At 35.7% G+C, this 25,874-nt stretch overlaps 1 protein-coding gene across 2 annotated transcripts in view; it reads right to left on the bottom strand.

Annotated features, from left to right (window-relative positions):
* Positions 1 to 18,635: 18,635 nt before the first annotated feature.
* The window catches only part of SLCO4C1 (solute carrier organic anion transporter family member 4C1), a 61,170-nt gene continuing 53,931 nt past the window's right edge, over positions 18,636 to 25,874 (bottom strand). Inside the window, exons 12-14 of one of the 2 annotated variants that reach the window (XM_074383168.1) lie at positions 24,810 to 24,947; positions 24,284 to 24,321; positions 22,057 to 22,134 (exon numbers count right to left, since the gene is read on the bottom strand). In XM_074383168.1, the coding sequence (XP_074239269.1) occupies positions 24,296 to 24,321; positions 24,810 to 24,947 (164 nt within the window). In that variant the 3' untranslated portion in view covers positions 22,057 to 22,134; positions 24,284 to 24,295. Of the gene's footprint in view, positions 22,135 to 24,283; positions 24,322 to 24,809; positions 24,948 to 25,874 lie in introns of both variants that reach the window. The other variant, XM_003920722.4, reaches the window with a different exon arrangement.

The raw sequence follows: 25,874 nt of genomic DNA, 5'->3' as shown, positions 1-25,874 counted from the left end.
TTCGCTAAATAATATATTACAATTACGTGTCCTTTCCTGTCAACTCTTGTGGTATTGTTTGCCTGAAATTTTTGTTTGTTTGTTTGCATGTTACCTATTTTTGAACCACAGGCAGTTTCTTCCTGAGACAGGACCATTTTCCCATAATAGGCCTAAAAGCACCTCCTGGGAAAATATAACTAAAATAAAATCTCGTCCCCATCCAGAAAACGTCTTCATAAAGGTGGAAGAGAAATAAAGCAATTTTATTGTCGAATAAACATTAAAATCAGAATGTGATGTGCAACATAGCATAATCCACTACAGAGATTCCAAGAGCAGAATTATCGTACTGTTATATAGCCAAATAGACACAACTCACATGCATGTTCTCAAAATAAACAATAACTAGTTCCCAAGTAAGAGGAGCTATCAGCATCATCTGTCACACATAGGATTAAGATTTATAAATATATTTAGTAACTGAATTGGTTTTATCCAAAGGAAAAACAAACTTCTCATATCTTTATAGTAGGAGGTAGTTTGAGACCAAGGACCTGACTACCTTAGGCTCCTTCCCTTCCATACAACCTGGGAGATAGGGGCTCTATCTTCCTTGATGATTATATTTCAAAGAGATGGTTCCCAGGTTTTGAAGAAAGACATTCCTGATCATTAACTGGGCAAGAGGCTCTTTTAGCTTTTGAAAAGATTTACATACATTTCAAGGCTACAGAAATAAGTTATAATAACAGGTTTTCTAAAATAAATACTTGAAGCAAAGGGAAGGGAGAGAAGTCTCTTTCCTTATTCTCAACAGGGAGAATTAAATCTTTTATTTTTAATTTGTATTTGCCTTTACATACCCCATTGTGAAGTAGCAAACTCACAAAAGCCCTGTGGAATATTTTTAAAAGTTTTGGAAAAGCAAAGCAATACTTCACATCTGTTGAACTTTGTACAAACTGCTAGATTGAGGAATTCAGGGTCTTAATACTTAATTGTACTGTATTCCTTAGGTGACATCACATCTTTGCAAAGCGGAGTCTTCAACAACTGCTATGATAAAAAGAAATTACTTTGAAAATCAGTGTAGGATATAAAAGGAGGAAGTCAGTATCCAATCCAAATCCAAGGTTTAAGATGTGCAGTCTCTGACAGTTACACACATTAGTTATTGTGATTATTTAAGAATGAAAAATATATTAATAAATATACTTTATGACTATTTCTCTGTAACTATCAAATTTTAGGAAATCAGTATTTACAAATTTTTGGACCTATTTAGTTAATAAAAACAATTGTTAGCCATTTCTTAGGGTCTAGGTATTCCAGGAAAAAAAAAAAAAATACAGAGTCACTGTTTGCTGTGAACAGAGAAAATGTGGGAATCCCTGGTCTAATACCTAATCTCTGGAAAACTGCTGTACTGATTTATAGGGTTATGGTAAACTCACCTCAGTGTGTGTGCCTTTTCTTCTTATTTTTTGGTTTGTTTTGTTAGAGGTGGAGTCTTCCCTGTCATCCAGGCTGGAGTGTGATGGCGCCATCTTGGTTCACTGCAGCCTCCACCTCCTGAATTCAGGCTATTCTCCCACCTCAGCCTCCTGAGGAGCTGATATTATAGGCAACCGCCATCATGCCCAGCTAATTTTTGTATTTTTGCAGAGATAGGATTTCACCATGTTGGCCATGTTGGTCTTGAACTCCTGACCTTGGCCTCCCAAAGTACTGGGGTTAGAGGCGTGAGCCACTGTACCCAGCCTTTTTCTTCATATTAATGACAGAAAGATATTTGCTCCCTCCCATCCTCTGAGACTTAAGGTTATATTCATTAGAATGGGAATAGTTTGAAGACAATCTTTTTACCTAGGAGATAAAAACACAAATCCAAGATGGCACCCAACTTAGGCTTTGTTTGCCACCCCTCACCCCCAGCAGGGGTCCGTTGCTCTATCGTCATGGGAATAACAAGGCATATTATTCATATTTATATGTGCATGAGAGCAAATTTGTGTAAAAATGACTTTCTACCAAAAAAGAAACATCCTTCCAACAAAGCATTTTTTCAGAGCATTTTCCCAATTTTCGGTGAATTACTAGACCACCTGGGCCTAGTAATTCAATGAGAATTGGGAAAATGCTCTGAAAACACCTTCCTTCTTAAACCAAATATTAATGAATGAGTACAGCAGTTTTCTGACTAGTGAAGAGGATGTGACGTTGGAAAAGTCCAGTCTTCAGCTACGTAAGTATAGCCTGTTGCATCTCCATTCTCGGTGATTTTATGTATATACATTGTGTATCTGCAATGTAGCTAATTATCCAACCCATAAAGGGAAAAAGATAAGGAAAGAAACAAGGAAAAGCAAAAAGGAGTTAACTTGTATGCCATCAACTATTGTATGACTCTGTGTTCTTTCATAAATACTAGATTCATGAACCATTGCCAGAGAAGGTCATTCACTTTAACTGGAATAAAACACAATAGCAATGTAATTTTCTTAATCTCCTGTATGAGTTTCTTTTCATGCATTACACTTCCATGCCTCATTTCCTTTGTCTCATCTCATGTCTTCTATTACAGTGGTTTTAATATGCTTACTCCCCAATCTCTTACTGGCCCACATTCAAGCCATTTACTGTAGGTAATTAGCTTTAGTGTGTCTGAGTCTGTGCTATCTCAGCCTGCTCTGTTCACAGCAGTCTTTTATGAGTACTCTTATTATATCAGAATTCAAAGCAGAAAGATAGAATCAATGTCTGTTGAGGACACTGTGGCTTAGTTTCTCAGTTTCTTGCAACTAATTGCTCTGTGGTACTCATTTGATTAAAATCACAAATCCATTGACAGATAAGCAGTTTAATGAAAAATAACAGGCTAAGTCTGAGTAGATTTAAGAATGGCTTCTATATTAGTGAGTCCCTGAATCCAAAATAAAATACCTAGCAACTACAGGACAAAACATGCTTAGAGAAACTTTAGACAAATTGAAACCAAGTCAAAGAATTTGCATCTTCCTTACTCCGACAGCTTTCACATATCCCTCCGTTTGACTAAACTTTAGACTTTCTCCTTCCTGATTGTAGGCACCAGACATCTCTTTCCCTCGAGCACTTACTTTGAAAAACTTATAATTCATTCTTTCCCTGCCGCTTTGAGATGTAAATAATTTTAAGGTCTTTTGCTGGTTTTACAACCTAGGAATGTCTTTCTCAAATAGCTAGAGGCCATTCCTTGAAAAGTCAATCATCAAGGTAGATAGTGCCCCTATTTCCCAGTTTTTGCAGGAGAGTAGGAGCCTAACCTCAATGGGCTCCTTGCTCCAAGTTGTGAAACTACCTCCTGTCTTGAAAGTAAAAGAAAGTTTACTTTTTCTTGAATTAAAGCCAGCTGGCAAACACAGATGGCCTATGATTTTCCTCTTATTTCACCTCGTAAACACCCTACCTGCTTTTGTTTGATCAGAATTGAGTTCTGGTCTTCCTCCCATTCCTCCCTGCAATCTCCTTGACTGAAGTCTTCCTTGTCTACTTAACTTTGCCTGATGCAGTTTTTGCTTTGACCACCCCATTGCTGAACAAAATTATAAAAACTTTTAAAACTATCAGTTTTACTTTATAGCTTTTTCTGGGACTGGTTCTGGGCTATCAGCCAAGTATTGTAAAGCTGGAAAATAAGAATTCAAAAGAACAAGCATTTCAATTTCCAGCTTACATCAAAAGTGATTCAGATTGGAGATTATTAAATTGTCATATATTCATGAGAGAAATAATGCTTGAAAATAAAAATTAAACCAAGAAATTAAATTAAACACTTTGTCACTCTTGATTTTTCTCTAAGTTATTTCTTGAAAATATATGTAGTTAATAGAAGAGAACATTTAGTCTATATCTACATAGGCATTCCATTTACTGTACATCGACATAGTAAAATCTAATGTATGTTCAACAAAGAAATTTCAAATAATGTTTATATATTATCCTTTCTTTGAAATCATAGTCACTATATGCAATATTTGATGCTAGTTTATAGTTAACTGTTGACATAGGGATTGCTGATGAGTTTAGAATGCAAAGACAACAGGTAAGGTACTGCCATTACTCAAAATGAAGAAAGCAAGAAAGAATGGTTGGAAGGGAAGTTAGATGTTGAGTTCGGTTGCTGACAAATTGAGTTTATGATGCTTATGATTTATCTCAAAGAAGATGTCTACTATGAGCAAAGATATGAGAAGACAGATTAGGCTTGGAATTGGGCATTTGGTGAGCATAAGGGGATGGGGGAGAATATTCTACATAAGAGAGAACTTCAAGTTTTCAGATGGGAAAAGATGAAAGAGAGAAGAAATTAATATATTCTAGAGAGCATAGAGAAATGAATTGAGCAAGGTCCCAAAGAAAACAATTCGGAAGATCCATAATAGAATGAAAGGACTAGGTTAGTAGATTACCCTTAAAAAGAAGGGACCTATTTGCCACTGAGATGAGATGAAATAACAGAAATATGTTAATTTGTGTAAAGTGATGTAAATGAAAGCTGAGAATGATTCTATTTAGTAGTATCGCTTTTCTCTCTGAAGTAAAAAGTAATAACACCCAGGGCAAATGTTATTAGGATGCAAAGCCCAATAGACGCTTCTAGATGTCTGCTGCATTATAGAGATAGCTCTAACTAAACCAGTTTTAGCATAGAGCTGTGCAAGTCATTTGTAATCAGGTATTGCCTTGTAACATTATATCAATTTGTCAGTTTCGAAATCATTAACACAGCTGTCATTGTCCTGCATAAAAATCTCAGAGTTGGTGAGTCACTTTCATTGTGTGTTGTGTTGACAATTTGAACACTTTGTATTGTATGTCTTCACTGTTTCATTGACTGTGTGTAAGCACTGGCTGGCAGGGGTGGAGTATATCTGTCTAACTGGTGCTAAGCTTGACTCTCTAAACACCTCTTCAATAAAACGCTGTGTGAAAAATTAAATTATTTTAATAAAATTGATTAATTACATATCTGCAGACATATCTTTCTTACTGTGCTTCGCGTTATCACCCTTTGCAAGTTTTGCAATTTTACAAATTGAAGGTTTGTGGCAAACCTGTGTTGAACAACTCTTATCAGTGCAATTTTCCCAACAGCCTAGGTGCCCTTTGTGTCTCTGTGTCACATTTTGGTAACTCTCTCAATATTTCAGAATTCTTCATTATCTGTCCTGGTGACATGTAGTCAGTGCTTTCTGACCTGACTATTATAATTGTTTTGATGTGCCATGCACCATAAAACTTTAAGATGGCAAACAATGAACAAATACTGTGTGTGTTCTGACTGCTCCATGACAGGCCATTCCCCCATCTCTCTCCCTCTCTTCAGGTCTCTCTTTTCCCTGAGACACGACATTATTGAAAATAGGCCACTTAATAACCCTACAATGGCCTCTATGTGTTCAGGTGAAAGGAAGAGTCACACATCTCTCGCGTTAAATCAAGAGCTAGAAATGTTTGAGCTTAGTGAAGAAAGGATGTCAAAAAGTCAGATAGGCTGAAAGCTGAGTCTCCTACACCAAACAGCCAAGTTATCAATACAGAAAGAAATAACTTTTGAAAGAAATTAAAAGTGCTATTCCAGTGAACACACAAATGATAAGAAAGCAAAACAGCCTTATTAATTATATGCAGAAAATTTGAGTATTCTAAATAGAAAACTGAACCAGCCACAACATTCCTTTAAGCTAAAGCATAATCCAGAGCAAGACTCAAACTCTCTTTAATTCTGTGAAGACTAAAAGAGGTGAGAAAACTGCAGAAGAAATGTTTGAAGCTAACAGAGATTGGTTAACGAGGCTTAAAGAAGTAAGCCTTCTTTCTACATAAAAGTGCAAGGTGAGGCTGGGCGCAGTGGCTCACACGTGTAATCCCAGCACTTTGGGAGCCCAAGGCGAGGGGATCACAAGGACAGGGGATTGAGACCATTCTGGCCAACATGGTGAAACCCCGTCTCCACTAAAAATACAAAGATTAGCTGGGTGTGGTGGCTCATGCCTGTAATCCCAGCTACTCTGGAAGCTGAGGCAGGAGAATCACTTGAACCTGTGAGGCGGAGGTTGCAGTGAGCCAAGATCACACCACTGCACCTCAACCTGGCCACAGAGGGAGAATTCATCTCAAAAAACAGCAACAAAAAACCTGCAAGGTGAAGCAGCAAGTGCTGATAGAGAAGCTTCAGCAAGCTACCCAGAGGATCTAGCTAAGATCATTGATGAAGGTGGCTAAGCTAAACAACAGATTTTCTTTTTCTTTTTTTACATCTAATAATTCATTTTTTATTACAATAGGTTTTATTTGGGATCAGGTGGTGTTTGGTTACATTAATAAGTTTCTTAGTGGTGATTTCTGAGATTTTGTTACATCCATCACCTGAGAAGATTACACTGACCCAATGTGTAGTCTTTTATCCCTCACCCCTCTCCCATCCTTTCCCCTAAGTCTGCAAAGTCTATTGTATTATTCTTATGCCTTGCCTCTTAGCTTAGCTCCCACTTATGAATAAGAACATACAATGTTTGGTTTTTCCATTCCTGAGTTACTTCATTTAGAATAATGATCTCCAATTCCATTCAGGGGGTTGCTTCAAACGCCATTATTTCGTTCCTTCTGTACAACAAATTGTGGTATATATATATACCATAGAATACTACTAACCATAAGTAGTATTCCATATTTAGCCCTAAGTAGTATTCCATGGTATGTATATACCACAATTTGTTTAACCACTCATTGATTGATGGCATTTGGGCTGGTTCCATGATTTTGCAATCGAGAACTGTGCTACAATAAACAAGCATGTGCAACTATCTTTTATGTATAATAACTTGTTTTCCTCTGGATAGATATCCAGTAGTGGGACTGCTAGATCAAACTGTAGTTCTACTTTTAGTTCTTTAAGAAATATCCACACTGTTTTCCATAGTGATTGTACTAGTTTACCTTCCCACCAGCAGTGTAACAGTGTTCCCTTTTCACCATATCTATGCCTACTTCTATTTTTTTTTATTACGGCTATTCTCACCAGAGTAAAGTATTATTTGCATTTCCCTGATTATTAATGATGTTGAGCATTTTTTTCATATGGTTGTTGGTCAGTTGTATGTCTTTTTTAGAGAATTATCTATTCAGGTCCCTAGCCCACTTTTTATTAGAATTGTTCTTTTCTTGCTGATTTGTTTGAGTTCTTGTAGATTCTGAATATTATTCCTTTGTCAAATATATAGACTGCAAAGATTTTCTTCCACTCTGTGGGTTATCTGTTTACTCTGCTGATTGTTCCTTTTGCTGTGCAGAAGCTTTTTAGTTTAATTAAGTCCCATCTTTTTATCTTTGTTATTGTTGCATTTGCTTTTGGGTTCTTGGTCATAAAGTCATTGCCTAAGCCAATGTCTAGAAGGGTTTTTGTGATGTTATCTTCTAGAATTTTTATAGTTTCAAGTCTTAGATTTAAGTCCTTGATCCATCTTGAGTTTTTTCTTTTCTTTTCTTTTCTTTTTTTTTTTTTTAATAAGCTGAGAAAAGAGGATCCAGTTTCAGTCTTTTACATGTGGCTTGCCAATTATCTCAACACCATTTTTTGAATAGGGTGTCCTTTCCTCACTTTATGTTCTTGTTTGCTTTGTTGAAGATCAGTTGGCTGTAAGTATTTGGCCTTATTTATGGGTTCTCCATTCTGTTTCATTGGTCTATGTTTCTACTTTTATCATGCTGTTTTGGTGACTATTGCCTTATAGTACAATTTGCAGTGAAATACTGGGGTGCCTCCAGATTTGTTATTTTTGCTTAGAGTTGCTTTGGTTATGCAGGCTCTTTTTTGGTTCCATTTGAATTTTAAGATGGTGTTTTCTAGTTATGTGAAGAATAATGGTGGCATTTTAATGGGAATTGTATTGGATTTGTAGATTGCTTTTGACAGTATGATCTTTTTCACAATATTGACGCTACCACCCATGAGCATGGGATGTATCTCCATTTGTTTGTGTCATCTATGATTTCTTTCAGCAGTGTTTTGTCATTTTTCTTGTAGAAGTCTTTTATTTTCTTTGTTAGGTACACTCCTAAGTACTTTGGGGTTGTTTTTGCAGCTATTGCAAAAGGGGTTGGGTTCTTGATGGGATTCTCAGCTTGATTGTGATCAATTTATAGCCGAGCTACTGATTTGTGTACATTTATCTTGTATTCCAAAACTTCATCGAATTAATTTATCAGTTCTAGGAGCTTTTTGGAGGACTCTAGGGTTTTCTATGTATACAATTCTATCATCGGTAAACAGTAGCAGTTTGACTTCCTTTTTACCAATTCATGTGCCCTTTACTTCTTTCTCTTGTCTGATTGCTTTGGGCAGGACTTCCAGTACTATGCTGAATACAAGTGCTGAGAGTGGGCATCCTTGTCTTGTTCCAGTTCTTAGGGTCTAAGACTGTCCTAGCTATAAAGAAGTCAATGTGTAGCTTCAAAATTTCAAAGGGATGGCTAACTCTCTTGTTAGAGGTACCTGACATTTTTAAATTGACATCAATGCTCATTTATCATTCTGACAATCCTAAGGCCCTAAAGAATTATGCTAAATCTCCTCTACTTGTGCTTTACAAATGGCACAACAAAGCATGGATGACAACACATGAACTGAAAAAGTTCTTGGTTTATTGAATATTTTCAGTCCATTGTTGAGACCTACTGTTCAGAAAAAAAAAAAAATAGTTTACTTTCAAAATGTTACTGCTTATTGACAATGCACCAATGACATTGACAAGGGCTCTAATGGAGTTACCCTCATGAATGATTTTGAGAGCTTCAAGATGTCAGTGAAAGAAGTAACTACAGATGTTGTAGAAACAGCAAAAGAATTATAATTAGACGTGAAACCTAAAGAGGTGACTGAATTTTAATAATCTAATGATTTAACTTGAAGGAATAGGAGTTGCTTCTTATGGACAAGCAAAGGAAGTGGTTTCTTGAGATGGAATGTCCTCCTGGTGAAGATGCTTTCAGTATTATTGAGATGACAACAAAGGATTTAGAATATTTCATAAATGTAGTTAATAAAATAGCAGCAGCAAGATGTGGGGGGATTGACCTTAATTTTGGAAAGTAGTTTTACTGTGTGTCAAATCTTTTATCAAACAGCATCACATGCTGCAGAAAAATCTCTCCTGAAACAGTCAATCAGTGTAGGAAACCTGACTGTTGTCTTGTTTTATGCAGCAACCCCACTCTTACAGCAAAAAACCACCACCTCAGCAGCCATCAACACTGAGACAAGAACCTTTGTCATCCAAAAGATTACAACTCGCTGAGGGTTCAGATGATTCTTAGTATTATTTTAATAATAAACTATTTTTAATTAAGTTTATCTAGTTTTAGAAATAATGCTGCACACTTAGTAGACTACAGTGTAGTGTAAACGCAACTTTTATAGGCACTGGGAAACCAGAAACATTTTTGTGGCTTGCTTTATCACAGTATTTTCTTTGTTGCAGTCATCTGGAAACAGACCCACAGAATCTCTGAGGTATGTCTGTATCTCTGAGAACAAATATTGACAGAGTACCTCTCTTTTCCTATCTCCCTTTGTTCAATCATTTTTGGAGCTAAAAACAGTTCTTGACATTAAGTAAAGTATCAATAAATGTTTCTGGAAACTGATTGTATTATCTTTGACTTTTTGCTTAAATCTTATATTGTTTTACTTTTTAACTTTCACATATTTATTTCACCAATTAGATTTTAAGTTTTTGAGGAGAGTAACTCTAGTTATGACACTCTATATTAAAGCCTGAACTAACTTAAAAAGAAAACTTTGGGAGAGGCATTTTGTAAGAAAACCGATGATAGACTGGACACGGAAAATGTGTCCATAGATATTTGTTATTTTAAAATAAACTATAGAATAGTATAAAAATTTGGTTTTGGTCAATATGTACAGTGAAACCTGTGAAATGAGAATCGTGTGCTATTCTATTTCTAACCTAGTAAGGAAGTGAAAATAGTGAAAGCAGCATCCACAAAATAATTCTAATTCATTACTAGTTTTTCTTTTAACGGGAAATCTTTTCAATGACCTGCAATGAGAAAAGAATTTTTGCAAAATTAGTGGGAGTATGGGAACAAATGAAAATGAGCAAATGCAAATACAATTTTTACTCCAAGAACAGGAAAAATGTTTAAAAACAAAGCACCTTATTGTCTTAGTATTAGAAAAGCAACACCGCCACCTTCTGGTAAAAATAGAAATTTCAATCCCAGAAAGAATATCAAAGGATTTACATTTAACATTTTCTTTTCTCCTTTTTAAATTTATTGATAGTCCAAAACACAGTGAACATCTTTTCCTTGAGAATATTATATTTTTATGTCTAGTGCCTCTAATTTGTTCAATTGCTGAATTAAATATGATTTTTAGGATTAAAAGAGATACTGTATAATACCCACGACTAAAAGTTGTGGGTTGTGTTCCTTTTAATTTATAAAGTGAAATTCAGCATATGTTAGTTAAAAGAGAAAGCCTGAACTTTGGAGCCACAGATACCGAGTTGCTAGACCACTTCCTGCAGAAGAACCCTAAAGAGTAAAACCAGGAACATGCACTGAAAAGGAAGAAGAAAGTGCTTCTTGACCACTTTTTGAAAGTGCTGCTTATAAATTTCAGAACTTCAAATCACCTGTCAAAGATATATGATAGCCAGATGTGGTGATACATAATCGTAGTCCTAGCTACTGGTGAGGCAGAGGCAGGTGGACTGCTTTGGCCCAGGAGTCTAGTCTGCAGTGAGCTATGATGGCACCACTGCACTCCAGACTGGGTGTCAAAGTGCAACCATGTCTCAAAAAAAAAAAAAAAAAAAGAAAAAGAAAGAAAGAAAAGAAAGAAAGAAAGAAAAAAGAAAAGAAAGAAAAAGAAATATGGTAATTATCAATTCATTACTCATATAAAAGGAAAGCCAATAATAGATGTATTTAATCTTACCAGGACCCAAATGGGATGTATATAGGACGAGGAAAGAGAGAGAAGAAGAAAAAAATTCAAACATACTTAATATTGTGATTTCCTTTCTTTGGAAGGAAAATAAGCTTTGCTGATAACAAGCAGAGACCAAAGTATTGTGCCATTGTGCAGCCAGACAGATCCGCTGTTTCCATGTTATTAGAAAGATGTCAAGAATATACCTACAGAGCATGTCCTAGGATATCTTTGTTTTTTGTTTGAGTGGAGTGTCTTTAGCACCTCTACCTTAGTCATGCCAAACCTGCCCCACTTTCCTTTTCAGAATTTCTCTCATTACTATCACCACATGCTGCCTGTACTCTATCAAACTACTTCTGCATCTATTCATGAAATACCCAGTAATATTATGTTTATACTATTACTGAAGTAGCTCATGAATCCCAAGAAAGAAGAAAATTTACCAAATGGTTTTCTCTAATTTGTTGTTGTGGTTATTTCGGAAAGAAAGAGCCCTGTGCAAAAAAGCTTAGACTCCATAACTATATGGGAATCTTAGGCATTAGAAAAGTCTCATTTCTCTTATGCCACCAATTTAGACCTCATTCATGGAAAAGGTACCAATAAGGGAAGGGAGGGTATTCTTCATCAGTCCCTTTTGTTTTCTGTGTTCTTTGCATCAGGGAAGGGATGAGAGAAATACAGGAAGAGAGGCAAAATCCTTATATGACGAGGGCCGACACAGTCTTCTCTTGGCTGACACTGGCTGACTTCCGTGCCCTCCATTATGGCCAGGCTTCAAATTCTGCTTCATTTAGGAGGTGCACTGTTAGGTCCATGTTTATTTCTGAACTCATCAATTCCCGGACAGACTGAGCTCCCTTGAGCTGACTTCTTACAGAACTATCCTCCTTTGTTCCATACTTTAGTAGGACCTCACAGCAAGGAGCACCTGAGGCAGAGTTCCATCAAGTACAATAATGCTTCATGGAATCTTACTGTATGGGAAATTCTCATCCTCAGATGTTAGGAATGCAGCTATTCCTGTAAGACTCCCTCTCTTTGCATTGTGGTCTGTAGGCTTAAGACAGATTTCAAAGTTCCTTCACTCCTTCAATATATTCAGGTTCATACTCCATTCGGGTGGGACCGTAATTCAACAAGCATTCAACTAGAAATATTTTAACAGCCTCCTGTCTTACACCTTCATCACTAGGACTTTGATTCAATTTGGTGGAAGACTTCAATAGCTTTAAAAAAAAAAAAAAAGAAAGAAAGAAAGAAAAACATTGTTTCCAATATTACTTTTTAAAATTTTCAAATCAGTTTTATTAGGGAAAAATACATATCATAAATTCACCAGTTTTAAGTACACAGTTCAATGATTTTTAAAAAGACACTAACATTGTCATCACTCCTATGCCCTTTTGCAGATGTGATAGTAGCTACTTCTCCAACAAAGCATTATCCATATTGCCAGAGAGTTCTAGTTTTGTTTTGTTTTCTTTATAAAGAATGTTTTATGGAAAGCAACATGTGTCTGCTAGATGTGCTCATTACTGCTAGATTACCAGTATCTGTAGCCTTTTTGACAAACAAAATCTATTCCATCTCTTCATATGCTTATTTGCCATGTGTATGTATATCTTTTTTGGAGAAATGATTATTTGGGAAGGAATGCAGTGGCTTACGCCTGTAATCTCAGCACTGGGAGGCCGAGGAGGGCAGATCACAAGGTCGGGAGTTCGAGACAAGTCTGGCCAACGTGGTGAAACCCCATCTCTACTAAAAATACAAAAAATTAGCTGGGCGTGGTGGTGGATTCCTGTAATCCCAAATACTTGGGAGGCTGAGGCAGAAGAATCACCTGAACCCAGGAGGCAGAGGTTGCAGTGAGCAGAGATTGTGCCATTGCACTCCAGCCTGGAGAGTGTAAAACGAAAAGGGAAGGAAGGAAGGAAGGAAGGAAGGAAGGAAAGAAGGAAGGAAGGAAGGAAGGAAGGAAGGAAGGAAGGAAGGAAGGAAGGAAGGAAGGAAGAAAGAAAGAAAGAAAGAAAGAAAAAAAGAAAGAAAGAAAGAGAAAGAAAGGTCTATTCAGATGCTTTGCTCATTTATGTATTGACCCATTTTTTTTTTTTTTTTATTGTTGAGTTGTAACAGTTCTTTATACATTCTGGATGCAAATGAGTCCCTTATCAGCTATATAATTTGAAAATCTTTTCTCCCATTTTTGGATCACCTTTTTATTTGTTATGGTATTGTTTACAAATGTTAAGCCAAATGTTTTCATTTTTAATTTCGTCATTGCGCTTTTGGTGTCATATATAAAAAACCATTGTCTAACACCAGGTCACCAAGCTTTACCTCTTTTTTCCTTCTTAATGTTTTAGAAGAAACATTTACAAATTTTAGCTCTTACATTTAAACGTACAGTCCATTCAAATTTAGTTTTATATAAGATGTGAAGTAGGGGTCTAACTTCATTTTTTGCATATGGATAAATGATCATTTAACTCAGTTAAGAGAAATATAAGGAAATATGTATCTATATAGTCTTTCATATTCACCCATGCAATTATCTTTTCTAGTGTTCTTTATTTGTTCACGTAATTTAGTTACAATCTAGCGTCATTTCTCTTCAGCCTTTTCAGCACATCGCTTCATTTCTTTCAGAACTTAACTTGAGTGTTTCTTGTAAGGCAGTTTTCATAGGAGGAAATACTTTCAGTCTCAGTTTATCTGGGGATGTCATTTGACCATCACTTTTGAAGCAAATATTTGCTAAATATTTATTTCATAATCATTTTTTTCTTCCGATACTTCGATTCTATCATTTCCCCCTACCTTCTAGCCTCAATTATTTTTGGAGGGAAGTCAGCCATTAGTTGCATTGTTTTCCTCCTGTGCGTGTTGGCTGGTTTTCCATTTGCTGTTTTCAGCATGTTCTCTTTGTCTTTCAATAGTTTGAATAGGAAGTGTCTAGCTATGAATCTCTTTGTGTTCACCCTGCTTTGGGTTTTGATGATTTTCTTGGCTATGTCACTTAAAATTTTCAGCTAATTTGGGAAGCTTTTAGACATTAGTTCTTAAAATATTTTTCTGTTCCTTTATTTCCTTCTGATTCCTATTACCTTATATGTTGGTATGTTTGATGGTTTCCCATAATTGCTGAGGCTCCTGTTTTTACTTATTATTTTTATTTTCTAGTCCTCTGATAGAATAATTGGGAGATCTTCAAGACTGCTGATTATTTCATCTGAAATTTCTAATCTGATGTTGCTTCCCCAGTGAATTTCTCATTCATTACAGTTACTATACTTTTCAATTCCAAAATTTCCTTTTTGTTCTTTTCCAAAATTGTTTCTTATTAATATTCTCTTTAAGCTATTTTATCATAATTTCATATAACTCTTTAAACATGGTTTCTTCAGTTATTTGAGCATATTTGTAAGAGTTGTGTTGAAGTCTGTTGCCCAGGCTGGTCTCATACTCTTGGGCTCAAGTGATCCTCCCATCTCAGCCACCCAAGCTAGTAGGATTATAAACATGAGCCACCATGCCTTGTTCACTTTTCTTACACAAGATTTCATAGGTTTTTCTGGTGAATAAATATTTCCCAGTCTGTCATATGCCTGTGTTTGATTTCCAGGGTGCCGAAGTGGTTGTTTTTTGACAATTTTGTCATATTCCTGTGTTTCAGGAGAGGATTTGATGAACTCCTCATTCCATCATTCCAGTAGATCAGGTTTTTACAGGGCACATGCAGAAATACTGAAACTAATTTGTGTGCTTATAAAGTGTAGGAGACAGAACTCTAAAGATGCTTCCTCAACATTGCCACACCCTGGCATATTCAAAGAAGCTCTTAACTGGATACTGTGGTAAAGAGACTTTGTAAATGTAATTAAGATGATGAATCTTAAAACAGAGAGTTTATCCCGAATTTTCCAGGTTGGCACAGTCTAATTACTTGAGCTCTTAAAAGCAGAGATAATTTTATCCGACTAGGGTCATAAAGAAGCAGCAAAAGAGAGAGCAAGAAAGATGAGACAGAGGGGAAGTCAGACAGATTCAACTCTTGAGGAGTCCACATGTCATTGCTGGTTTGGAAGACGGAGTTAGCAAGGGGGTTGCACAAACCGGGAAATGTGGATGTTCTCTAGGGCCGAAGAACAGCCTCCAACATTGCAAAAAAACAGGGACCTTAGTCCTACATGGCCACGTGTATTAGTCTGTTTTCACACTACTATAAAGCGCTACCTGAGACTGGGTAATTTATGAAGAAAAGAACTTTAATTGACACAGTTTGACAGGCTTAACAGAATGCATGACTGGGAGGTCTCAAAAAGCTCACAATCATAACGGAAGGTGAAGGGGAAGCAAGTGTGTTTTACCATGGTGAAGCGGAAGGGTGGAAGGAAGTGCTAAACACTTTTAAACTACCAGATCTCGTGAGATCTCACTCATAAGACAGCACCGGGGGATGATGCTAAACCACTAGAAACTGCCTCCATGAGCCCATCACCTCCCACCGGGCCCCTCCTTCAACATGTGGGGTTTACAATTTGACATGAGATTTCAGTGGGGACACAGAGCCAAACCATATCACCATGCAGCTGAATTTGCCCAACAACCTCAATGAGCTTGGGAGTTAATTCATCCCCAGAGCTTCCAGCAATGAATACAGCCCTGGACAACAACTTGATTTCAACTTGTGAAACCTGGAACAGAGAACTAACTGAACCACACTATGCCTGGACTTCTCACCTACAAAACTGTGAGATACAAATGGGCATTACCTTATGACATACAATTTGTAGTAATCTGTCATGTCAGCAATAGAAACTAATTATCTAGTATTGGACAAGTAATGTGTTGTGGATAATAAGAGGCAGGTTTCTCACTCTTAAAGTATTTACAAATGAGGAAAAGGAAGATTAACATGAACTCTATGGTGTTGGATTGCACTTGGAGGTATCCATATTCATACACACATAAATAAATATGGAAATAGATGTTATGTATGTTAACAGGCACATCTTGGTTTTCAAATGCCATTATTCAATCCCCAAATAACAGAAAGCATAAGAGGAGCCTAGAGTATCTTGTGGTGTTAAACAGTAAAGATGTGCTCAAATAGTGATGTAAATATGTCCAAAAAATGCAGGAGCCAACATAATGGGGCTCCAATGTCCACATATTAAACAATTTGACAAAAAGAAAACTAGTGGATAATAACCTTATAGAATAAAATAAGCGTCAATTAATTTATATTTATGCAAATAATTGAGTAACAGAGGAAGACACACTTCTTTGTTAGATTATAATGCCAATTAATAAACGTTAAGGAAGTGATAAATATGGAAAATCACTATTAGCAAAAACCACATTAAACATGCAACAATCATAATGGATGCTAAAATTAGTGGATGCAAGTTTGCTGAGAAACAGTGTATTTCTATGGTCTCAAAGTATCCCTTCAAGATCTAGTTATTAATAACACAGGAGAAAATAAAATTAGAGAGTGATCACTGTTGGCAGACATATGCCTTAACCAAGTGATCGAAGTTCTGTCATATTTAGACAACATATACTCAATAATATGTGTGCTGAGAAGAGCCTGATATCATTTTTACAAAAATAAAGTATGTTAAAATAATCATAAGAAAACATCAGACTTATCCAAATTTATGTGTATTCTGCAAAATAACTGGCCAATCCTCTTCAAAATTGTCAAGGTAATGTATGGTAGCCAGCCCCCAATATCGTCCCAGTGATAATCACAACATTCATGCCTCTTGGTATTCACCTTTTGTCTTTTCTTCCCACCCAGTACCGGATGTGGGAGGCAGAATTGTAAAGACATCTTCTCCTCCATGGATTATTCAACCAAATATGAATCAAGGCATTGTAGTTTACTGAAAAGTTGTTTTAAATCCTTTTAAGGACTTTGCGGCTGGAATTAAGATTACTAAGGTTATCTGTATGACCAGTAGACTGTGGTAGAAAAGATAATATGTGACTTCTAAAATTAAGTCTTATAAGACCTTATGATTTCAGTTTTGGTTGCTCTCACTCTCCTATGTGTCATTAACCTGGGGGCAGTCAGCGGCCACGTCACAAGACCTATGAAGAGGCTCACATGTTGAAGAATAACTTCATTCTTCTTTTTCAAACAACCATGTTAGCACACTTTCTTATAAGCAGATTATCCAATCCCAGAGAAGCCTTCAGATGATTACAGCTCCAGCCAACGTCTTTACTGAGATCTCTTGAGAGACTTCAAAACAGAACCACCCAGCACAGCTGCTCCTGAAATCCTGACACACAGAAATGGTAGGATAATAAATGTTTCCTGTTTTAAGCCACTAAAGTTTAGAGTTATTTGATACATAGAAATAGAGAGGAAATATATCCTGAAGAAAAAGGCTGGGGAACCATTCCAGATTGGAAAAGATTAAGAAGCGGTAATAAATAAATTTAACATGAGATCCTTGACTGGGTTCAGATCACATAAAGACCACTGAAGCAGGAAATTACCCTGATCCCTTTGCAGGCGGAAACTGAAGTGTGGGCACTGGAGCTAGCTGGTTGCTTTGGTGCCAGCAGGGGCAAACTCCACTCACTAGAACCTTGCAGAAGAGAGCACGTAAGTGAGTGGGTGCAAGGAGCCAGGGCGAGTGCTTTTGGGCACCAACAGAAAACTCCATGCAGACCCCATGGCAGCATCTAGTGGGGAGTACCTGTGACCCCCAAAGCCCCAGGGCCATGTGTTACAGCGCTCTTTTAGCTTTGCCATATGCAGATGGCTTAAGTGTGAAACAGCTCCGTGGGCTACCTTGCCTTTTGGTGTGAGGCAGTTGCTCTCCACCAGCGAGGGCAGAGGGTCAGTGTGATAGCCTTTAGCATTGGCACCCGTGGCACCTGAGCTCTTGTTCAACATCCAGGAAAAATTAGGTTGCATGAAAGAATTGAAGGGTGGTGAATGCAAAGGATTTTATTGCCGATGAAAGTGGCTCTCACCTGGAACTGGAAAGGGATTAAGCAGGAAGGTAATCTTCTCCCAAAGTCTAGCCACCCCAGACTTCTTCTCCCCAAAAGACTCAAACCACAGTCTCCAATGTCCAGCTGCTTTTCCTCTTCTCTCCTGCTCTTCTGGCAGAATCTGGGGTTTTCTGTGCACAGGATGGTGAGGGGAGTGGGCCATGGGTGATTTTGGAAAAGGCAACATTTGAACAAGAAAACAGAAATGCATGTTCTCACTTTGGGCTGTGGTTCCCAGGCTTGAGGGTGGGGCCTTTGCTGGTTACCTCTCTCTTCTGCCCAGAATTTCCCTGCCTCCTGTCCCTGTCACTATTAGTGTTATGATTGGCAAAATTATAATAAAATCTGTAGATTAGTTAATAGTATCATGCCAATGCTAATTTCTTGGTAATTGTTTCTAGTTTTAGGTAACTGTTCTATGGATTTTTAAAATATTAACACCAGGGAAAGCTGATAGAGGAATTTTATGTGTGCTATTTTACAAAGTCTAAAAGCGCTACAAAATGGTTTTAAATAGGAAGGCAGACACACTAAATTTGAAAAGAAAAAATATATCAATTCTTGATAATTTTTATAAACTTAATTTTAGCTGAAGCACCAAAACATTATAATCCCAATATACCTACTGAGTTTTTCAAAGTGGGTTATATCATTTATCTATTTTTGATTACTCATATGTACTGTAAAAGGTCATGTTTATTGGACTTTGCTGCCAAAAAAGCAGAAGGAACCTAAATGTATGGGAACATTATATTTCAAATTAACATTCAATATTATTTCCTTAAAATATTTTACTATTAAAATAAACTGAGAAAAATTAAATACATCCCACACTTTTTAAAATCAGATATTTACAAATAAACCATCTGCAAAATGTGTCCTCATATAAATCTTACATATTAATCTGTCATATATAGAAATTGTGTAAGAGAATTTTCCTGGTATATATTTCATAATAAATGTGGTTTGTATTGAATTAGAAACATCTGTTGAGATATGAGAAATCACTGGATTAAATTATTAATACATTCACCAAGTTTAAAAGTATACTATTTCCCTTTCCCATCCATAAAATGTGCTTATGTTCACAGAGATAAGCCAAGTTTCAAACATGTGTCATTTAATAAGCTCAAACACTTACAACAATTTAGCATAAACATTACGATTTAATAAATGGTATGAATATATATTTTGCATACTTTACAATAATGAAAATTTTGAAAGAAAATTGATCTAAAACTTTGTTTTCCTCCAATTTATATAATAAAGTCAACTGTATGCAGTTCTTTTCATGTATAAGTTTTACATTTGTATTTTCTACAATTAAATAAATTCAGATGTTACATTTTAAGACATATATCCAATTATGTACAAAATTACAATGTCAACTTATAAGTCAGTCTTACTTAAAAATCACAAATTACAAAAAAACACACTATGAATAATTTGTTCCAGAAGTATCGTACCACCTCATATGATCAAGATGAACCCAAAGGTAAAAAGCAATTATTATAAATTACAGTAGTGTCTGTAAAGCCCTATTATAAAGGAGATATTCTTTTAAAATATATACATTATATATAAAGGCTCCTGACTCCCTTTAAGTACCAAAATTATTTTCAGTTTAACCACTTTCATTAAAAAGCTTAAGAGTACCACCTTATAAAACTGAGTATATAAAATACAACACAGCCCTTGATAACTAAGAATCTTTATAAATTCTGAATATTTAGTCACCTGTTTATCAAATTATTCCTATGGATGGGGGATATCTTTCTTCCTCTAAATTAAGTGGCCCTAGACTAATATATTTGTATAGTTATTCTGTTTTCTTTCTTACTGTCATTTCACATCTCTATCAGTGAGTTCCTCAGGATTTGCCATTATTTTACAACTATGAAAGTCTTCAATCCAATTTCCTGCTTCCACATATAGGACACAGCAAGCCTGAACTCTCCTTTTTTCTGGACTCTAATAGGAAGCAGCATTTACAATCTGGCTTGGCGGGAGGGAGACTGTTAATTGAGGTAGCGTGTGTGTTCCCCTGCCTATCCTGCCCTGTTTCTTTGGTTGCTATAAATTTCCTGCTTCTCAAATATCTGGATTTTTTTGGCTACCTATTTGGCTTCAGGCATGTCTTTGGTGTTTATATCTGTCTGGTTTTAGTAGGTCTCTCTGATTCCTTCTCTAATATTCAAGTGTGCTTGCTTGCCTAACTGCTCATTCCTTCTCCTTGAATTTCACTTTACAATTGCAGTAGGCGCTATCATCCTTGGCCATAGATTACCATAAAACATAATTTCTTAAATTCTGCAAATTTCTAGTATTTCTAACCCTGGTTTCCTACGAGATCTAACTAACACTAAGCTTGGGTTACCCTGATTACGGTGTATATAAAACATTGCTTGTGGAAAACCAACCTAGGACAAACTTATATGAGAAATGTGATAATGAATTTTATTAAATGAATAACCCTTATAAAAATTTTAAATGCAATAATATCTGGATTTGGACTTCAATAATTTTCTTAATAAGTAAAATTCTTAACTATGGTAGAAGTTATATTTGTTGATGTACACTGATCTATACCCTCCATATTCTCAGCAAAGTTGGCATAAATCTGACCTGAATAAATAGGGTTATAACATAATCAGGCTTATAAAATACTTTATTAAATCAATGCATCAGTTCAAGCAGGGGTCGCAACCCTCGGCTGTGTGTGGTCTGTTAGAAATCAGGCCATACAGTAGGTGACTGAGCTGCAAGTGAGCGAGCATTATGGTCTGAACTCCACCTCCTGTCAGATCAGTAGCAGCATTAGATTTATAAGAGTGCAAACCCTATTGTGAACTGCACATACGAGGGATCTAGGTTGCTCACTCCTTATGAGAATCTAACTAATGCCTGATGGTCTGAGGTGGAGCAGTTTTATCCCAAAACTGTACCCTCTTTTCCCCATGGAAAAATTGTCTTCCACAAAAATGTTCCCTGATGCAAAAAAGGCTGAGGACTGCTGAGTTAAGGGGTAAGGTTTAATGTTTTAATTAAACAACAATAATAAATGACTACTGTACGCAAGGCACTGTTTTAGGTGCTATGAGTAATGTGTTAAGTGACTGGCTTTTCAAACAAGAAAAATTAAAGTACTAGGTATATAAGTATTGATCAGTAGTTTCATATTTAGTTGGCATTTTTCTTTACTGACTGGTACTTTCCTCTGAAATATATGTAATTGAATAATACTATCACAGAATCATAAAAGTGTGAAAACTTGTAATATCAATAAATTATTTCCTGGAATTCTTGAATTAAAGTGAAAATATGTGTATACAATGCTGATGTTTCTGTATTCACTATACACCAGGACACAGGGAAAATAACTAACATATTCTAACAGTTAAATAACTTGCTTTAAGAAAGAAAGGCCAAACTAGTATACATAAATTCAAAAACAAATTACATAGCAAACCTGGTTTTAAATTCATAGGCTTTCAGTAATAATTCCCAGAATTCATCATACAACTTTGATTAGTTCAAATTTTTATACCGTAAACATTCTAAGCTCAAAATATTGACAATGAAAATTAAAATTAAACAAGTTGTAATGGGGATAGAAACATCACTATTTTTAATGTTAATTTTTCTAACTAATTATGGGCCTTTTTCTTGTTATTACTTGAGGATTTCATACCTAGAGACTGGGAATGAGAAATAAGAGAGTGTGTGTGTGTGTGTGTGTGTGTGTGTGTGTGTGTGTTGAGGTTTTGGTGGGCTTTGAAGGCACGTGTCTGTTTCTTGCATGAAAAAAACACTTATATAAAATAAAAATACATTTGATTATAAAAATATCAACTTTTTAAATATGATTGTCCATATTGGATAGATAATGCTGCCATGGTAATGTGTGTTCTTAAAAATCGAGGTAAAATTCTCAGGTGTAAAACAGTCTTCTATTTTTCCATTTCACCCTTCTTTTCCTACTCTGTTGAGATCCTGTTCTACTAAAACATTAGTCACAACTGCATTCTGATTGTGAAATGACATGTCTGTGGCTGATAGAGGTGGTTTATACAAAAAGATTGCAAATCCATTGAAGAAAACGGTGATAACTTTACAAGCAACACCTAGGAGAAAAAAAAAAAAATTAGTCACACGTTTTTGTCTTTACTTTAATTTTGTCTTTAATTTCTCAGTGACAAAAATTATCACTGCAAAAAATCTTCATGAATAGAAACATATTAAAGAGAATAATTACATAGCCATTATAGTTAAATGTTTAAAATTTTTAAAACATTAGGGGGAAAGAAAAAACATTTGTATACAATTCAGTGCATTAGTATTTATTTTCTTTCTAAGCAGTAATAAAGTATAATAATTATCTTATTCTTGGTTATGCTTGTGCATTCTTGCAAAATAAGTGCCGTATAGGACTAAATAAATCCATCTTCTACTTCTAGATTTGTTAACACAAGCCAGATGGGTCGTTCATGCCCATAATCCCAGTACTTCGGGAAGCTGAGGCAGGTGGATGTCTTGAGCCCAAGAGGTCAAGACCAGGCTGGGCACTATAGGAAACCCTGTCTCTACCCAAAAAAATTACAAAATATATCCAGGTGTAGTGGTGTGAGCTTGTAGTCCCAGCTACTTGGGAGGCTGAGGTGAAAGGATTGCTTGAACCCTAGAGGCGAAGGTTGCAGTGAGCTGAGATCATGCCACTGCCCTCCAGTCTGGGTGACAGAGCAAGACACTGTCTCAAAAATAAATAATTTGTAATACAGTAAAATAGCACCAGTAGATAAGGAAAAATAAATAAATAAATAAATAAATAAATAAATAATTTGTTTATACAATATTGTATCTATAAAAAAATTATCAAAAGTTAATAAGGGAAACTAGTTCATAACATCCATGAACCTGAATAAATTACAGAACATCCCCAGGTTAGAAAATAATTCTAAAAATAAAATAGGTTTTAGAGTTCTTAAGAGAACCTCTGTGGGAGTATATCACACTCAATACTTAATCAAATCTACTCTTGTTGTCAGATAAAAATACAAAACATTAAGATTCACCTTACAAACTTTGATTTGTCTTCAAGTAAATCTGATTTTGAGCTCAGTTATATGAACAGAAACTATTTCCAATCACAGTATAAGCATTTAATAAGTGTCAGCCAAATAAATTAAATGTGTTCTCACAGTATTGCTCTTGCAGTAGCTGGGTTCCTTTTGTTGATTATTAATATTGTATTTAAAATCATGTATTTGAAAACAGAAATGCTTGCTCATCTAGGCATTACTAGATTTATAGTTACATAGGTACAAGTTACAACATTCTTTTATTTGTTTCTGAAAATTTTAAGGCATATATATATATATATATATATATATATATATATATATTTTTTTTTTTTTTTTTTTTTTTTTTTTTTTTTTTTGAGACGGAGTTTCGCTCTTGTTACCCAGGCTGGAGTGCAATGGCGCGATCTCGGCTCACCGCAACCTCCGCCTCCTGGGCTCAGGCAATTCTCCTGCCTCAGCCTCCTGAGTAGCTGGGATTACAGGCACGTGCCACCATGCCCAGCTAATTTTTTTGTATTTTTAATAGAGACGGGGTTTCACCATGTTGACCAGGATGGTCTCGATCTCTCGACCTTGTGATCCACCCGCCTCGGCCTCCCAAAGTGCTGGGATTACAGGCTTGAGCCACCGCGCCCGGCTGGCTTTTATATATTTTATGGGGAAAATTCTCACATCCATCATTGAGTAGGAAAATGAACAATTCATTATCAATATCTTTGACCAAAAAGTACAAAAAAAAACTAATTAAATGGATTTTAAACATAAAAATATTGTATGTAGTCATAATTATGGTAAAAATATGTAATTAAAAAATTGAATAAAAAATGGTTTTTAACAACTGGTAAAAGTTATGGGATGATTAATTTTACCTATACTTGTCGATACTTACTCCCCAAGTATTTTATGAATTTATACATTTATTTCTTCAGCAAATATTCTATTAGTCTGTCACTATCAACTCAGAAAGTATACTCTGGATTTACATACATGTAAGAGTAATAATAAGCCTATCTTGATACTGTGTCAAAGGAATCACAGTGAAAATCATACATTAAATACATACACATGTATACATTCAGTATTTCCCTATTTTAAGATATTTTAGTTTCTTAGGTTATTTTTCAAATTTTAAATTTCAATTTTTATCTTACTAGTACAAACTAAATACATTGTTCTACTTCCTTAAACTTACCTTAGATTTTGTTCACTGTTTCAATAAGACAATGCAAACTGCAAAAGGCAAAAAGAATTAAACACCACAGCTAACCTTCTAAACTATAAAAACGTTCCTTACAATGTGCCTGAGAGACAAAAGATGCTTCCCTGTCTCAGCTGTACGTGTTTTACAACACCTAAATACCTAGACGACAATCATTCCAGGGAGTTTCTCAGAATTCTCTTTTAGCTTTCAAGTATACTTTTCAAAAATGTTTGAGATAAGCTGTTAAAAGAAAAGTATATACTGTATGATGTAATAAAAACTAGAATTTTATTTTCTTGTATGTAACACTGAGCCCTGCAGACTTTATCCATTCAAAGCCTTTCATAAAATTCTGTGATAATTGTTCTCTGCTTCAGGAAAACTACTGAATAGTTCAACATTGTGGACCAAATATTCCAAAACAACTGTGACTCTAAGTAACCAACAATGTGATTTTTCTTTTACATTCTTAGTTTACTCTAAAATTATCAAGAATTATCAAGAAGTTACCACTTACTTATGGTTACTAGCATATGGGCCATCTTGATGTTATTGTAAATCCAGCAAGCTCCTTTAATTCCACAATCATTTATATCCCAAAGAATACATGTGCTGTCTATTGTGATACCAAATATAATTGGTCCAGGTATTGTTCCTAAAAGAATTATGGGTGAAATACACATGGGTAAAGATTACGGTTCATAATTACAGATCTTTTTATACATGGTCATACATATATTTTATAGAAATGAAAATAGATATTCATCTGTCCACATGCAAATTAATCAATTCATGTACAAATCAAAGGAATACAAAGCACAGACATAATATTCTAAAATAAAATAATGATATGTAATTACTATGTATTTCTAATCAATTCAGAAAAGTATTTTAATATAAATAGCTAATATATATTGGGCTAGTATTTATATATTAGCCCGCTGCTTTTCTAATATAATAAATATGCCTTTGAAATTAGCTATTATACTTTTTAAAAATCATAATGAATTATTTATGATGCACGAATAAATCTGTTGACCTACTGTATATGTTAAATCCATCTAAGTGTGCATGTGCATATAAACTAACATGGGCCTCTGTGTGTATCAGTGTATATATATACCGATATACAGTCTTATAATATCATATCTAGTAATATCACTATCTTATATACCCGCCATCTCCAAAAGGACATGAGGGCCGGGCGCGGTGGCTCAAGCCTGTAATCCCAGCACTTTGGGAGGCCGAGGCGGGAGGATCACGAGGTCGAGAGATCGAGACCAACCTGGTCAACATGGTGAAACCCCGTCTCTACTAAAAATACAAAAAATTAGCTGGGCATGGTGGTGTGTGCCTGTAATCCCAGCTACTCAGGAGGCTGAGGCAGGAGAATTGCCTGAACCCAGGAGGCGGAGGTTGCGGTGAGCCAAGATCGCGCCATTGCACTCCAGCCTGGGTAACGAGCGAAACTCCGTCTCAAAAAAGAAAAAAAAAAAAAGGACATGAGGAACTCAACTTCCATATAGTTAAGGAACTTCCAATCATTTGAGGTAGTAATTCTTAGACAAAGATTTCAGCTATA

This window comes from Saimiri boliviensis, chromosome 1 (genome assembly GCF_048565385.1).
Source record: "Saimiri boliviensis isolate mSaiBol1 chromosome 1, mSaiBol1.pri, whole genome shotgun sequence".
NCBI classification, from domain to species: domain Eukaryota; kingdom Metazoa; phylum Chordata; class Mammalia; order Primates; family Cebidae; genus Saimiri; species Saimiri boliviensis.
The sequence above is the reverse complement of the archived record's forward strand: the minus strand, read 5'-3'. Positions and strand labels throughout refer to the sequence as shown.